The 15,800-nt window shown below is 37.1% G+C and overlaps 1 protein-coding gene across 3 annotated transcripts; it reads left to right on the forward strand.

Annotated features, from left to right (window-relative positions):
• On the forward strand, window positions 262-15,800 carry CLEC7A (C-type lectin domain family 7 member A). Of its 3 annotated transcripts, none has more exons than XM_018048489.1 (6): window positions 262-463; window positions 2,580-2,678; window positions 5,139-5,290; window positions 9,357-9,475; window positions 13,752-13,904; window positions 15,495-15,800. In XM_018048489.1, the coding sequence occupies exons 1-5, from the start codon at window positions 361-363 to the stop codon at window positions 13,882-13,884; spliced, it is 606 nt and encodes a 201-aa protein (XP_017903978.1). In that variant the 5' UTR covers window positions 262-360; the 3' UTR covers window positions 13,885-13,904; window positions 15,495-15,800. The 3 variants fall into 3 exon arrangements, with proteins under 3 accessions (XP_017903978.1, XP_013819665.2, XP_005680909.2); XM_013964211.2 differs by lacking the exon at window positions 15,495-15,800 and adding an exon at window positions 3,893-4,030 and having other exon boundaries at window positions 13,752-15,202; XM_005680852.3 differs by lacking the exon at window positions 15,495-15,800 and having other exon boundaries at window positions 13,752-14,623.

A 15,800-nucleotide genomic window follows, 5' to 3' on the forward strand; every position in this document is an offset into this window, starting at 1 on the left:
TTGGTTGCTCCTCAGCATGTGGAATCTTCCTGGATCAGGGATCAAACCCATGTCTCCTGCATTGGCAGGTGGATTCTTTACCACTGAGCCACTAGGAAAGTCCTACTTTATAATTTTCTGAAGAGTCATCAGTCTCTGAAACAGGATCTAAAGGTACCAATGGGAAATTACCACAGTATAGTTTTTCATTTCCTGCTTTTGGGTATCTGGTTGGACTACTTTAGCTCAACTTGTTTAAGCCTAGTAAATGCGTCTCCCACATGACTTGACTCACAGATCCTCTTTTGTCCACAGGCGGTTGTCTTAGGAGAGAGAAGAAAGCTCTCAGATGCTGTGTCAATTCAGAAACTCAGTTTAACAATGGAATGCCAATCTTCGGTAGAAAATTTGGATGAAGATGGATATACTCAATTAGACTTCAGCTCTCGCAGCATCACCAGGAGATCTGTAGTCTCAGAGAAAGGTATATCTTTTTCTTTCTGACTTCAACATTCACACTCTTATAACTAAAACTAGAAGTGGAAAAAACTGGACAGACTTCTGGTTTTCCAGGCTTTTATTAATATATTTTTAAAGGTTTTCAGAAGTCACTGAAGATAATTTGAATGAGGACTAAGACTGTTCTCTGGGCAACCATTCAATGGCTAATCACTAGCACAGTTGATCTTTGGATAACACGGGTTTGAACTGCACAGATCCACTTATACATGAATGTTTTTCAAAAGTAAATAGCGCACTACTAGACGATCTGTAGTTGGTTGAATCCATGGATGTCACACTGTGGCTATGGAGAAACTGTAGATATAGAGGGCCAACTATAAGGTATAGTGTGGGGAGGACCTGTGCCTTAAACCCCGTGTTGTTCAAGGATCAACTGCATTGAAGTTAATTATTATGATGATAGAAAAAATACTCACACTTTCTCTGTTCTATAGAGACAGACACTTCAAAAGTAAGGAGTTGGTGATAAATGTGATGAAATGCAAAGATGAAGGAATTTCAATGAGTGACTTGTTTGACAGAAAAAAGTAAATTGTAGAATGAAGGTTAAGGAAACCTAAAGAAGTGCAGATGGACAACATCAGGATATTGGAGTTAGAAAAGAAAAGAAAGAAGACAAGAAAAACAACAGGATTTTGTGGAAAAGGTCAAAGGGAGGTCAGAAATCAGGGTTTAGATAATAAGAACCTACTGTATAGCACAGGGAACTCTGTTCAACGTTATGTGGAAGCCTGGACTGGAGGGAGTTCAAGGGAGAGTGGATATATGTGTATGTATCGTTGAGTCTCTTTGCTGCCCACATGAAATATCGCAACATTGTTAATTGACTATATTTCAATATATTCATTTTTTTGTGCTTAGTCACTCAGTAGTATTTGAGTCTTTGCAACCTCATGGACTGCAGCCCACCAAGCTCCTCTGTCCATGGGATTTCCCAGACAAGAATAATCCCCACCCAGAGATCGAACTCATGCCTCCCATGGCTCCTGCATTGCAGGCAGATTACTTACCACTGAGCCACCAGGGAAGCCATACTCCAATACAAAATGAAAAGTTTAATTCAAAATAAAAGAAGTCATATGGTTTAGAATCCCAAATCTGATTTTTTTATGTTTATCATGAGATTGATTTGGAAAAAAATTTTTAAACAAAAAGGTTTTTGTATAACAGTGAAGAAATATATATGAGTTAGATAAAAGATTCCATTATCAGGACATGAATCTTAGACATTATGTAAAAAAAGTGAAATCTGAAGAAGGGCGTTAAAACATTTCTCTCTTCACTGAGTGAGCAATTTAATCTCCTCCATGAGTCTTCTATTTGACAGTTTTCTGACATGCTCCTATTGCTGATTCTCGGTCTTGATGTGGTGATATTAATATAAAGTGAGTTTCCTGTTATCAAGAAAGAGATTATTCGCAGGTTTTGACATCAACATCTTCTCTCTTCTGCTTTCTGGTCATTCCCATTGTGCAATTATTTTCCTCTTGTCACACAGTTTTGTTTTCTTGGGCAACCTTTTGGGGAAGAATGGAAAAACATGGTTAAGCAAGAGATATGAAGGTGTGTGTGTGTTTATAGGTGTGTGTGGACAAACTGTGAGTTGCCTATAATGTGCTAGTAGTCTCTAAACCAGGTGCTTTTACTTGTTGATCCTCACAATCACTCTTCGATGCATCATTACCCTAATTGTTCACAAAAAGAAATGGAAAAATGGAGGAAGTAATTTGCCCAGTGACAGACAAGAAATAAGTGAAAGAGGAAGATTACCCTTCCTACCCAGTGTTATTTCTGCTGCATTAAGCTGTCTCTTCTAAGATTGGATGGGAATCCTGGTAATGTCAAGACCTAAAGATATCAATGTGGAGCTGAAATTAGGAGTGCATAGCTCTCAAGGCACTGTGCTCAAAGTACAGTTGCTGACCCAGAAGAGGTACACTAAAGAGGGAGGAAAATTCAGACTAACCCTAGACGAGTAGGTTATCTGGGTATCAGATTTGGATGAACTGCAAACTGGCGTGCTCAGTGATTTATCATCCTGTTTCTTGATTCCCTTTCTGCTCCCTTTGGCTTTCTAGGGCTTTGTGCTGCATCCTCTCGTTGGCGTCTGATTGCTGTGACTCTGGGCATTTTATGCTCAGTGCTGCTGGTGATAACTGTGGTCCTGAGTACCTTGGGTAAGTATTGGTGGGGAAGATGAACAGCAATAGACATTTAATAAGCATTTATAATGTTTCAGGCACGCTTTTAAGGAAAGGTTTTTTTTTTTTTAATGTGGACCATTTTTAACTTCTTTATTCAATTTATTATAATGTTACTTCTGTTTTATGTTTTGGTTTTTTGGCCCTAAGGCCTGTGGGATCTTCGTTCCCAGACAAAGGATAGAACTCATACCCTCTACACGGTAAAGTGAAGTCTTAACCACTGGACTACCAGGGAAGTCCCCCAGGCACTCTTTTAACAGTATAACATAATCTAACTGGATCTGAATATCTACCCTTTGAATTGATGTTATGAGTTCTAACTTTATTTCTAGGGTCATAAACTAGTTAACATTAGGACCATGATTAGAAATGCAGGTGATCTGTCTTGATAACTCATACTCTTATCTACAAGATCTCTTTGCATAACTGGTTTCAAAGCTGTGGAATTCCTAGGATAAATTCATGAAAAGAAACCAGTGGAGGTGAGGGAAGTGCAATTGGTGCTTATTTTCCTAAGAGATAAATTCCCTAAAGAATTTAAGCCATTTTTTGCATCTCATGATTTAAGGAAATTGTTTTACACCTGATCTTTAAACTCCTTTGGATAATATCAGGAAATACTCAAAGCACTTATGAAATTCTGAGTAGTTATTTTGTAATAGATGAATACGTTTCCTTAGATTTTATTGTTCATGAATTCCATTTTGGATAAAGTATTATTGTGCCTTTGAGAAGGGCATATGAAAATATGAAAGATTTCTTAAGTAGTCATGTGTTTATTGAATACATTCTATGATATAGGGACCTGGCAGATTCTCAAGGAACTCTCATTTTTAAAATAATATAATACAGAAGATTTATTACTATTTCAAATCCATCGTGGTACTAAAGGACTATATTCCACTTGCCTCTTCCTTTCCCCCATCCTCCTATCTACTTCATTTTTATCTTTTGTATTAAATCTTCTTTATGGAAGTTATTCCTTTTTCCATCTATTCAAGGTATCACCTATCTATCTACCATCTATCTCTGCCTCTCCATCAGCAATGTGTTATCTGTTTCTCACTAATCAAGAATACATCCCTTTATACTCCAACAAAAATGTGGGTTTTGGGATTTTAATTCTCAAACGTAGTAAAAATGACTTTTTTTTCTTCTGTCATTACTATTGTTGTTGGTATATGAAGGTATTTGGAGATCCAGTTCAGGGAACAACCCGTTGAAGAGTGACAGCTTTCCATCAAGAAATAAAGACAACCAGAGTCAACCCACACAGTCATCTTTAGAAGATAGTGTGATACCTACCAAGGCTCTCACGACCACAGGCAAGGGCAGAGTTAAGGATTAATAGGATCCTTGATTCAGAAGGGTTACCTTTTGATACTAAGGCTTGGAGCAGGGGATGAAGAAAGTACTTTTATATGTGGTGATGCTACATTCAAATAAAGCCCAGAGCAATATTATCTCAGTAAAATAAGTCCTCTGTAATATACAAGGGCTTCCTTAGGGGCTCACATAATAAAGTATCTGCCTGCAATGCAGGAGATCCAGATTGCAAAGTGATAGCATAAATACCTTATGAATCTCCAACTTAGTTGGATTTTTTTCAAATCACTAATTTTTCACATATTTAAGCTTTTAGAGGTTTGCGTAATTTGATTTGAAGGAACAGAATGGGTTCTCACACGATAGGGAAAAGACATTTTAAAGTGATATAGTTAAAATAGGAAATAGGACACCAGAAAAGGTAAAAAAAAAAAAAAAAGAATAGAAAAAGGAAAGAAGGGAAAGTGTTGCTAAGAATTTAAAGGTTCATTGATATGTTTAATATTTATAAACCTAATAAATATGTTTCTGAAAACCAGTTAAGTTTGCTTTTCTTTAATCATACCAATTAATCGATTTAATTACCATTTTGTATACAGTAGACTTTAATGCCAATATTTGGACTTCAATTTTCCATCTCTGAACACATACCTCTTCACTGTCTTTATCACATTACTCTGTAACGTGAACGAGTGCTCTTATACTTTTCTTATATGATGAATTGCATTCTGAAATAGATGTCACACTTGTAAAATAAGTCAGCATGAAATGATTGTATATCTCAGTGACTGATATTGCATTGATTTATTTTGAGAGTTATCATGGAGAAAAGGAGTTCTGAGCTGACTGTAAAGGCATGGAAGACAAGACAAGAAAGAAAGGAGAGTTGATAGTCTAAAACACTGTAGTCACCCAGTTATTTTTTAGCTGTAGATGAATAAGGGGTTTAGTATGATCCCTTCTGTAAAGTCATATCTGTATAATTTGAATTGAAAATGAAATATATTCATGGCAGTTTATTGATTATTATGTCCTTAGGATGAATGGTACCTGTACTGAAGTACCATTCATAGTATGAACCTTATTGTATTTATCTTTTATTTCCAGGAGTTTTCTCTAGCGCTTGTCCCCCTAACTGGATCACACGTGAGGATAGCTGTTATCTATTTAACACACTATTAGATTCCTGGGATGGAAGTAAAAGACGATGCTTTCAACTGGGCTCTAATCTCCTGAAGATAGACAGCTCAAAAGAGTTGGTAAGTGTAGATTTTCGTTATAATATCTGTGATCTATACTGAGCAGAAAAGTAGAGGTAGCTTCCAGATAACTATTTTCCCTAAGAGAAAGTAATTTTACATATTCTCTATAATTATAGTAATGGCATATATTGAGTAAAGGATATAATACAAGCTTTTCTTTTTAATTAATTAAAATATGAACACATTTTGGATTTTCCTGCTAGCTCAGTTGACAAAGAATTCACCTGCAGTGCAGGAGACCCAGATTCAATCTGTGGTTTGGGAAGGAAATGACAACCCACTCCAGTACATTACACTTTAAAATAAATCCTTTAAACACAACTCCAAGTTGACTCTACTAATCAAGCCACACTCATTTTTGTGGGTTTGGATTTTAGGTTTTATTTATTTACTTATTATTATTATTATTATTTTACTTTACAATACTGTATTGGTTTTGCCATACATTGACATGAATCCACCACAGGTGTACATGCGTTCCCAATCCTGAACTCCCTGTGGTACAGTGAAATAGAAGGTTCTTCCCCTTATCGCCATAATTATCAAGCTATGATAATATACACTTATAAATAATTTATTCCTTGCAAGATACTAGGAAAGACAAGAGGTTTAAAAGTAAACTTCTAGCCATGCTCAAATAATTTTTAAGAAAATAGAAACGACTCAACAGCTGTTATAAGTTAAATATCTTGTATTGGCACCAACTGCCATAGAAATTCAGAGAGAGAAATTCCTGTAGACATAAAAATTGCACAGAAAAAGAGCAACTTGCAATGCATCTTGCCTGAAGGATAGAACTCAGATGAGCTATGAGGAGGAGTTAATAGTCAGGGAATATTCTACCTTATAAATCTGAACGGCCTACAACTTCTATACTTACTTTTACTACTCGCAATTTTTGTGTTTCTGTTTTGTTTTCCCCACAGTTGTGGTTGACATAAAAATTAATGGAAGTAGATGTACGGCAAAAAAAAAGGGGCATGGGACTGGAAGTCTGTCTGGCTTTTAGACTTTCCTATAATTGCCACTTTGTTGAGTTATATTTGTCAATAATTCAAATATGATCATTAACCCGTAGATTACTTATTCATAAAACGTGCAGTGGAACCAAACTGTTTTAACCTAGTCATCTAACTCTGCGAAGCATTTCTTGACAAAGGCTATATAAACTTATATTTTCAATTAAAATTGTGGAGATGATAGTAGCCTGTCATCCATGAACACGGCCTGCAGACTCTGTCGTTCTTGGATTTATTCTGGCAGATTGAATGCAGGAAGCACAATTTTGCCATCAAGTATTTATTTATTTATTTATAGTAAATTTTATTGGAGTATAGTTGCTTTAGGAGGCTGCGTTAGTTTCTGCTATAAAACAAACTGAGCCCCCTTTTATTAAGATTTCCTTCCCATTTAGATCACCACAGAGGGTTGAGTAGAGTTCCCTGGGCTCTACGGTAGGTTCTCATTAGTTACCTCTTTTACACATAGGCGTGTATGTATGGGACTCCCCTGGTGGCTCAGTGGTAAAGAATCTGCCTGTGATGCCGAAGATGCAGGAGACCTGGGTTCCCTTGGGTCGGGAAGATCCCCTGGAGAAGGGCATGGCAACCCACTCCAGTATTCGTGCCTGGAGAATCCCATGGACAGAGGAGCTCAGCAAGCTACAGTCCATAGGGTGGCAAAGAGTCGGACACGACCGGGTGACTGAGCATGAGCACTGAGCACAAGTATATATGTATATATCAATCCCAATCTCCCAATTCATCCCTCTCTCCTTTCCGCCTTGGTGTTCTTAAATGTGTCCTCTATGTCTGTGTCTCTATTTCTTCTTTGCACATAAGTTCATCTGTATCACTTTTCCCAGCTTCCCCATATAAGCAACATTACATGATATTTATTTATCTCTTTCTGACTTACTTCATGGTGTATGACAGTCCGTCTCTAAGTCCATCCATGTCTCTGCCAATAGCACTATTTCATTCATCTTTATAGCTGAGTGACATTCCGTTGTTTTTATGTACCAATCTTCTTTATCCATTTCTCTGTTGATGGAAATTTAGGTTGCAACAATGTCCTGGCTATCCCAAATAGTGCTGCAATGAACACTGAGGCGCATGTGTCATTTCGAATCACTGTTTTTTCTGAGTGTATGTCCAGCATTGGTATTGCTGGGTCATATGGTAGTTCTAGTGTTTTGAGAAACTTCCATACTGTTCTCCATAGTGGCTGTACCAATTTACATTCCTACCAATACTGTAGGAGGGTTCCATTCTCTCCACAACTTCTCTAGAATTTATTGTTTGTAGTTTTTTGATGATGGCCCTTTCTGACTGGTGTCACCTCTGACTGGTGACGCTTCATTGTGTTTTGAATTGCATTTCTCTAATAGTTAGTGATGTTGACCATCTTTACATGGATTTGTTGGCCATCTGTATGTCTTCTTTGGAGAGATGTCTCTCTAGGTCTTCTGCCTATTTTATTTTGTTGTCTGTTGTTTTGATACTGAGTTGCATGAGCTGTTTGTATATTTTGAAGATCAATCCCTTGTCAGTTGTTTTGTTTGCAAATATTTTCTCCCACTCTAAGGACTATCTTTTTGTTTGGCTTGTGGCTTCCTTTGTGGTACAAAAGCTTTAAGTTTAATTAGGTCTCATTTGTTATCTGTTTTCATACGTTTTTATTTTCATTACTCTAGAAGGTGAGTCCAAAAAAATCCTGCTGCTATTTATGTCAAAGAGTGTTCTGCCTATGCTTCTTTCTAAGATTTATAGTGTTCAGCCTTACATTTAAGTTGTTAATCCATTTTGAGTTTATTTTTATGTATAGAGTTAGGGAGTGTTCTAATTTCACTTACCATTGCCATAGAAAGGATAATACCTCAAAATAAACCTAACTTATGGAGGCAAAGAAAGTGCAGAAGATTTGATGCTTTTGAACTGTGGTGTTGGAGAAGACTCTTGAGAGTCCCTTGGACTACAAGGAGATCCAACCAGTCCATCCTAAAGGAAATCAGTCCTGGGTGTTCATTGGAAGGACTGGTGTCAAAGCTGAAACTCCAATACTTTGGCCACCTGATGCGAAGAGCTGAGTCATTTGAAAAGACCCTGATGTTGGGAAAGATTGAAGGCAGGAAGAGAAGGGAACGACAGAGGATGAGATGGATAGATGGCATCACTGACTCGATGGACATGAGTCTGAGTGAACTCTGGGAGTTAGTGATGCACAGGGAGGCCTGGCGTGCTGCAGTCCATGAGGTCACAAAGAGTTGGACACGACTGAGCAACTGAACTGAACTGAACTGATGGAGGCAAAAAACCCGTACTCAGAAAACTATGATACTGATGAAAGAAATCAAAGATGACACAAACAGATGGAAAGATACACCATGTTCTTGAGTTGGAAGACTAGTACTGTGAAAATAACTATACTACCCAACACAATCTACAGATTCAATAAAATTTTCCTATTAAATTACAAATGGCATTTTTCATAAAATTAGAAGATTTTTTCAATTTGTACGGAAATACAAAAGACTCCAAATAGCCAAAGCAATCTTGAGGAGAAAAAACAGAGCAGGAGGAATCAGGCTTCCGGACTTCAGACTATACAGTCATGAAGATAGTACGGTGCTGGCACCAAAGTAGAAATATAGATCAATGGAATAGGATAAAAGCCCAGAAGTAAACCCATGCACCTATGGTCACCTAATCTATGACAAAAGAGCCAAGAATATACAATGCAGAAAAGACAATCTTTTCAATAAGTCGTTCTGGGAAAGCTGGACAGCTATATGTAAAAGAAGGATCTATTCTTTGTTGGAAAATTAAACGATAAGGACTCTGCAAAAATGAGATATGCTTTTTGAGACAGTGACTGGCATTCAAGAATTGGCACGTCTATCTAGGCTGATGCCAGTATATGCACGCATCCTCCATCAAGGTGATTCAATCTCTGTCTCTCAAAATCTCCTAACAGTCTTTCTCTGTATCTTCTCTGTCTATCATCTCTGTCCTTCACTGTCTCTCTTTCTCTCTCCTTGACTTGTATCTATGTTTCCTTACAGGAGTTTATATCAAGGCGAGTGTCTTCCCAGCCTGATCATTCATTTTGGATAGGGCTTTCTCGCCGTCGGACAGAAGAACCATGGCTCTGGGAGGATGGCTCCACCTTGTTGTCTAACCTGTAAGTATCCGTAGAGACAAAGCTTCATACCTTCTCTCAGAGAGGTAAGAGCATGTCACACAGTTAAGGATCCAATCTGTTGGCCATAATAAGGAAGAGAGAGAAAAAGAGACACAGTGATGGGAAGAGACACCGAGCCAGGAAAAAAAAAAAAAAAAAGTAAAACAAGAGGATAGAGGAGGACTTACAGGTCAAAAAGTGCTGAGTGGTCACTTCAAGATATCAACACAAGTGGTCCCTCAGCTTTCTTACCAAGAGGGCATGTGTTTGAAGATTCCCAGGAAGGAGCACTCACTCATTGTAAATCTGTGGTTAAGAGCAGGGCTTTGAAGTCAGTTTTCAGCCTAAGTCTGGTCCTTTCACTGTGTGGAACTGGATAAGTGCTTAATCTTATCTGTGCCCCCCCCACCCCCTTTCCAAATCTGTAAAGGAGAATAAAAATAATTCCCACCTCTAAAGATTTTGAGATAAAAGTAAAATCACTTGGCACAGTGTCTGGCACATGCTTTTTATCATGGGTTCAGATAGAGAAATTGTATGCGTAAGCAGCTTGTGATTCAACATCCTGGGGACATAATTTTCTCCTCCCACCTTCCACCTTCCCTGGTGGCTCAGATGGTAAAGAACCTACATGCAGTGCAGGAGACCCGGGTTTGATCCCTGGGTGTGGAAGCTCCCCTGCAGAAGGAAATGGCAACCCACTCCAGTATTCTTGCTTGGGAAATTCCATGGACAGAGGATCCTGGTGAGCTACAGTCCGGGGTGTGGCAGGCAGACGCGACTGAGTGACTAACACTGGCCACAACGCTCCACCTGGTGGCAAGATTGAGAAATGCACATTTCATTTGTTACTCTTTTTTCTGTTTGGTGGTTTTATTTTTCATTTAATCCTGCACCAAAATAGTCCTTTGTTTTCCAGCTTCTGCTAGGTTTTCTGCTAAATTCTCATTTCAGATGCATTTATTTCACAGTATTAAATTAAATAAATGGCAACCAACCAACAATTGATGGCATCTCGGAGTCAGTAAAAAGATAGCCCTAGAAAACAATAGAGATCTATGCATTTTATTAGATTTTCCCCACAGATTCATGGTTTTCATTGCTTCTTATTCCTCTCTGCCTCTCCTACCTTCCATTTTGCATCATTTTTTTTAAATCTGAAGAATACATTTTCATATTTCCTTTAGAGTTGAAGTTTTACAGTTGAATTCTCTGTGCTTGTCTAAAACTCTTCATTTCAACTTTTCTAAAAAAATATTTTGAGTATAAAATTAGAAATCTGTAACCTTTTTCTCTCAGGCATTCAAAGATATTATTATAATGTTTTCTATTTTTATTGTTGTTTTTGAAAGGTCAATTATTTGAAAGCAATATGTTTTATGTCTTTTTTCAGCTTTGAAGTTTTCAGCCATACTTGCTTCAAATGTTGCTCTTTCCTGACTTTCTACCCTCCTTCTATAATTCCAATTAAATGTATTATAGACCCATTCACAATATCCTATATGTCTCATTTACTTTTTCCTATAGTTTTGTCTTTTTTCTTTAACCTATTTACCTGTCATACCTCTTTCAGTTTCGATCTTTTTCCTCTTCTTCAGTTAAACTGCTGTTAAAAGCCCTAATTAAGCTTTTAACTTTGTTTAATGAATTTTTAAGTTTTATAATTTCTCACATCTATCCAGTTGCAATTTATAATTCTTAGCTTTTCCAAAACATTCTCAATATTGTCTTTTAACTCCTAGAATACTCTGTATAGTTGCTTTAATATTTGTGTTTGATAACCTAGTGTTTTATACTCATGTGTATCTGTTTCTGTTATCTTTTTCTTCTAATTAAAAACATTTATTTATTTGTTTGGGTGGGGTCTTCGTTGTGACATGCGGGTTCTTTTTGTTACAGTATGCATGCGAACACTTAGTTGCGGCATGTGGGGTCTAGTTTCTCAAACAGGAATCAAACCTGGGCTCCTTGTATTGAAAGCGTGGAGGCTTAGCCACTGGACCACTGGGGAAGTCGCATTTTTCCTCTAATTTTTATTCATTTGTTTATTTGTTTTCGTCTATGCCTGAATTGTTTTGTTGTTGTTGTTGTTGTTAATGCACTTAACATATCTCAAACTTTTGTAGAATTAATTTGAATTTTACAGAGTGGCTTTTCATTTGCTTCTGGCAAGCACTATTGGGTGTGAATAGTACAAACTGCTGAGTATGATCACACTTTGATTTTATACCACTGAACTATCTCATTTTGGCCAAGCACATTGAATTTATTAATGAACGATCTTGACAAAATATATATCTTATTTTTCTGTAGCACTTGTTTGTGTTGAGTTTTCGTTTGCTATTTTAAAAACTGACTAGTGGACTCCCTAAAGTCGTAAGAGTAGGTCCAAACCAACATTTTGATGTGTAACTATTCATCGGTGACAGCCATTTTAATCTGGCTCTGTACATTCTCCAAAATCTCTTAGATGTCAAAAAGATATTTTGGAGAAGAACATTGGCCAGAATTCTCCCTGAGGCTGGATCAAATCTGTTTCATGACCTTTGCCTAATTATTTCAACAGAAGAATTTTCTCAATCCACCATCCTCAGAACCAAGAAGAGATAGATGTACGGGATGAAGAGTACCAGACCTTAGCTTTTACACTGAGGCTCAGTAACGCCCTTTGAGTTTGACTAAATAACTAACACTCCTCCTTTAGGAAAGTAAGGGCGGATAGAACAGAGCCATGCTTCTGTTTACTTACGGCAATTCTCATAAGTGAAGTTGCTTAGTCGTTCAGGACTCTTTGCAATCCCAGGAACTGTAGCCTACCAGGATCTTCCATTCATGGCATTTTCCAGGCAAGAGTACTGAAGTAGGTTGACATTTCCATCTCCAGGGGATCTTCTCAACCCAGGGATCAAACCCAGGTCTCCTGCATTGTGGGCAGACACTTTGCCCTCTCAGCCACCAGGGAAGGCCAATTCTCATTGTCTATCATTATATTGGAATACAATACAACCTTCAGGATGCATTAAAAAATATAGGGTGGTTTGGGACTTTTCTGGTGGTCCAGTAGCTAAGACTCTACATTCCCAGTGCAGGAGGCCCAGGTTCAATTCCTGGTCAGAGAACTAGATATGTCTCAACTAAGACTTCACATGTTGCAACCAAAGATACCGTATGCCATAACTAAGACTCAGAGAAGCCAAATAAATAAAATAATAAATGTTTTTTAAAATATAGAAAGTTGTTTGAATTGCTTTTCAATGGTCTTGATATTTGTGATTCTTCACTTAGTTCTCAGTCACCGTTAGCAAGAACTCTTCTACTTGGTCTACTCACTAAATATACCGAATAATATTTTACTAAACTGCTACTTTATTTAATAAGTATCAGTTCAGTTCAGTCGCTCAGTCGTGTCCGACTCTTTGCGACCCCATAAATTGCAGCACGCCAGGCCTCCCTGTCCATCACCAACTCCCGGAGTTCACTCAAACTCACGTCCATCGAGTCGATGATGCCATCCAGCCATCTCATCCTCTGTCATCCCCTTCTCCTCCCGCCCCCGATCCCTCCCAGCACCAGAGTCTTTTCCAATAAGTCAACTCTTCGCATGAGGTGGCCAAAATACTGGAGTTTCAGCTTTAGCATCATTCCTTCCAAAGAACACCCAGGATTGATCTCCTTTAGAATGGAGTGGTTGGATCTCCTTGCAGTCCAAGGGACTCTCAAGAGTCTTCTCCAACATCACAGTTCAAAAGCATCAATTCTTCAGTGCTCAGCTTTCTTCACAGTCCAACAGGTCACATCCATACATGACCACTGGAAAAACCATAGCCTTGACTAGATGGACCTTAGTTGGCAAAGTAATGTCTCTGCTTTTGAATATGCTGTCTAGGTTGGTTATAACTTTCCTTCCAAGAAGTAAGTAAAAGTATACCTCTAGGTAAAAGGTTGAAAGATAAGTAAACAATTATTATGTATTATAATTTAATATTATAAAGTATTAAATGATTTTTCTTTTTTGTCAGAGTTGTATTTAATTTTATTTTCAACTAGTAGTATTTCTTAAAAAATTTTTGAGTCCTTTTTATGCCTTAATAGTGAAGGCTGTTACGCTACCATTTGGAAAATTTGAATTCAAATTCATTTTTTTTCAATAATATGCACTTCGGAAACTCTTTTTCACCAATATCCTTACCAACTATGCCAGTATTATGGAGACAGTAGATATTAATAGTATTCCCTATTCTTGTACTAATTATCACATTGCATTTTATTTTAACAGGTTTCAAATCAGAAGTACAGTTACTGAAAAAGACTCGTCTCACAACTGTGCATGGATCCATGTGTCAGATATTTACGACCAACTTTGTAGCGTGCATTCATACAGTATTTGTGAGAAGAAGCTGTCAATATAATGGTGGAGGAGCAGAGAGATGTATGTAAGATACTAAGGAGGGTATAAATCCAAACAGAAAAGAGACATATTTGAGGTCAAAATAATTGCTGAAAAAAATATCTAGAGAGCTCAGCCAACTTCAGTCTTAGCTGAGAAACAGGATGGAAGGCTGGCTGTGATTTCCATACCCCCCAAGTCTATGCGGTAATCAGTATTGTGTTCTAATTATTAGAGTACTAGAAATGGAGTCAGAACACCTGACCTTGAATTTTTATCAATGGGAGAATTTTCATTCTGCCAGTCTGTTTATCTGGGATTAGCTGTGAATTCTTGGTGTTTCAGGAGGTTTTAATATCTGACTATACCAGAGTTGTATTTTGTCCTAAAAAGTGCCACTGGAGATCATGTGATGTGTTTCCACTACTTATTCTGCCACTTTTAGCAGTGTATCAGACACAGATAGAAATATATTTTGAATAGCTAAATGAAAAAATGGAAAAAAAGCTTTATTAAAATCAGAGCCATTTTATTATTTTATTCATCTCTATGGTCATGATTATGACCAAAAGCATCATAAAAACCATTAGTTGCATTTTTTTTCCTTAATTCAATAACCAAGATAACATGTCTGCCATATCTCTAAGAGAATCTTGTATAATATGAAATTGTAGGGAATCTGCTTTGGTAAGAAAGATTTCTCTTTTTAAATACTATCAATCAAAAAAAGATCTGATTAATAAATATAAAAAAGTAACCTGTCCTATTGGTAAGGTATTAACATTTTGTAATGCAAAACATTTTATTATTTTTATGATGACTATTTTGCAGTTTTCAGCAATTTCTCAGAAATTACTGTAAAAGGTATTATTGGAACATAAATAAGTTTCCTCATATGATGATTTGTCTCTTAATTTCTTTTAAACTTTCCCATTGGTGTTATTTATATTTCCAGTGGGGATTTCCATAATTACTAGAGAGACAGTCTAGTGTTTATTAATATGTGAACAGAAACTGTGTCAAGTTCATGGAATTTTTCACTTTAAAATCATTACTGTTATGTCATTTTAATAAAAATGTTAATTAAAGAATCTTTGGCATTTAAATTATGTGCCATGTATAATTAACACTATTATTATTTGCCTTTTCCCCCAAAATGACGATGAATTTGGCACTGGGGAGGAAGTAGTATAGTAGGTAGTTTTGTGCTGAAGAATAAATTGTAGATCTTAAATATTTAAAAATCTAAGAGAAGGAGAAAAAATTTTTGCAAAGTGACTATTACTTTTCTAATACACTAACTGGGGCTGTCACTATCTGGAAAGAAATGTGAAAATGAAAAGGTTATTAAAGCTGAGTTAAATTAAGGCATAAAGTGGGACTTTGAAAAGATGCCATGTATTTTAATTTTGTTTTTGGTTTAATTTTTTCTCCTGTGTCCTTAAAATGGAGCGCATGAGTTGAAGAAATCACGATAATCAAAGAAAACAATTTTGGATGCTGAATGTTCAGCTGTACTTATCTAGAACAGACGGGCTAGCAACAATAACCTATAAGTGAAAACTGAAAGCATGGTTTTAACAAGAACTAGGCTGTCTAAAATATGCCTTACATTCCTTGTTACTGTTACAGCCAATGTGGAATCATGCATGAGAATGAACAGAAAACATCCACGCTTTTCCAAGTGACAGAAAAGTGAAAAGAGCAGCTAGTAGACCTTATGTCTCAAGGGTAATTCAAGATGAGGAATGATCATGCTACAGAAAACACTTACCTCTTCAAGGATCACCATCTCCTCTTGCCTGAGTTATTGCAATAATTTTCAAAGTAGTCTTCTAGCACCTACAAAGCAGTTGTTCAGTCGCTAAGTTGTGTCTGACTCTTCGCGATCCCATAGACTGCAGCACGCCTGGCCTCCCTGTCCTTCACTATCTCCCA

This window comes from Capra hircus, chromosome 5, assembly GCF_001704415.2.
Source record: "Capra hircus breed San Clemente chromosome 5, ASM170441v1, whole genome shotgun sequence".
In the NCBI taxonomy this organism is placed as follows: Eukaryota; Metazoa; Chordata; class Mammalia; order Artiodactyla; family Bovidae; genus Capra; species Capra hircus.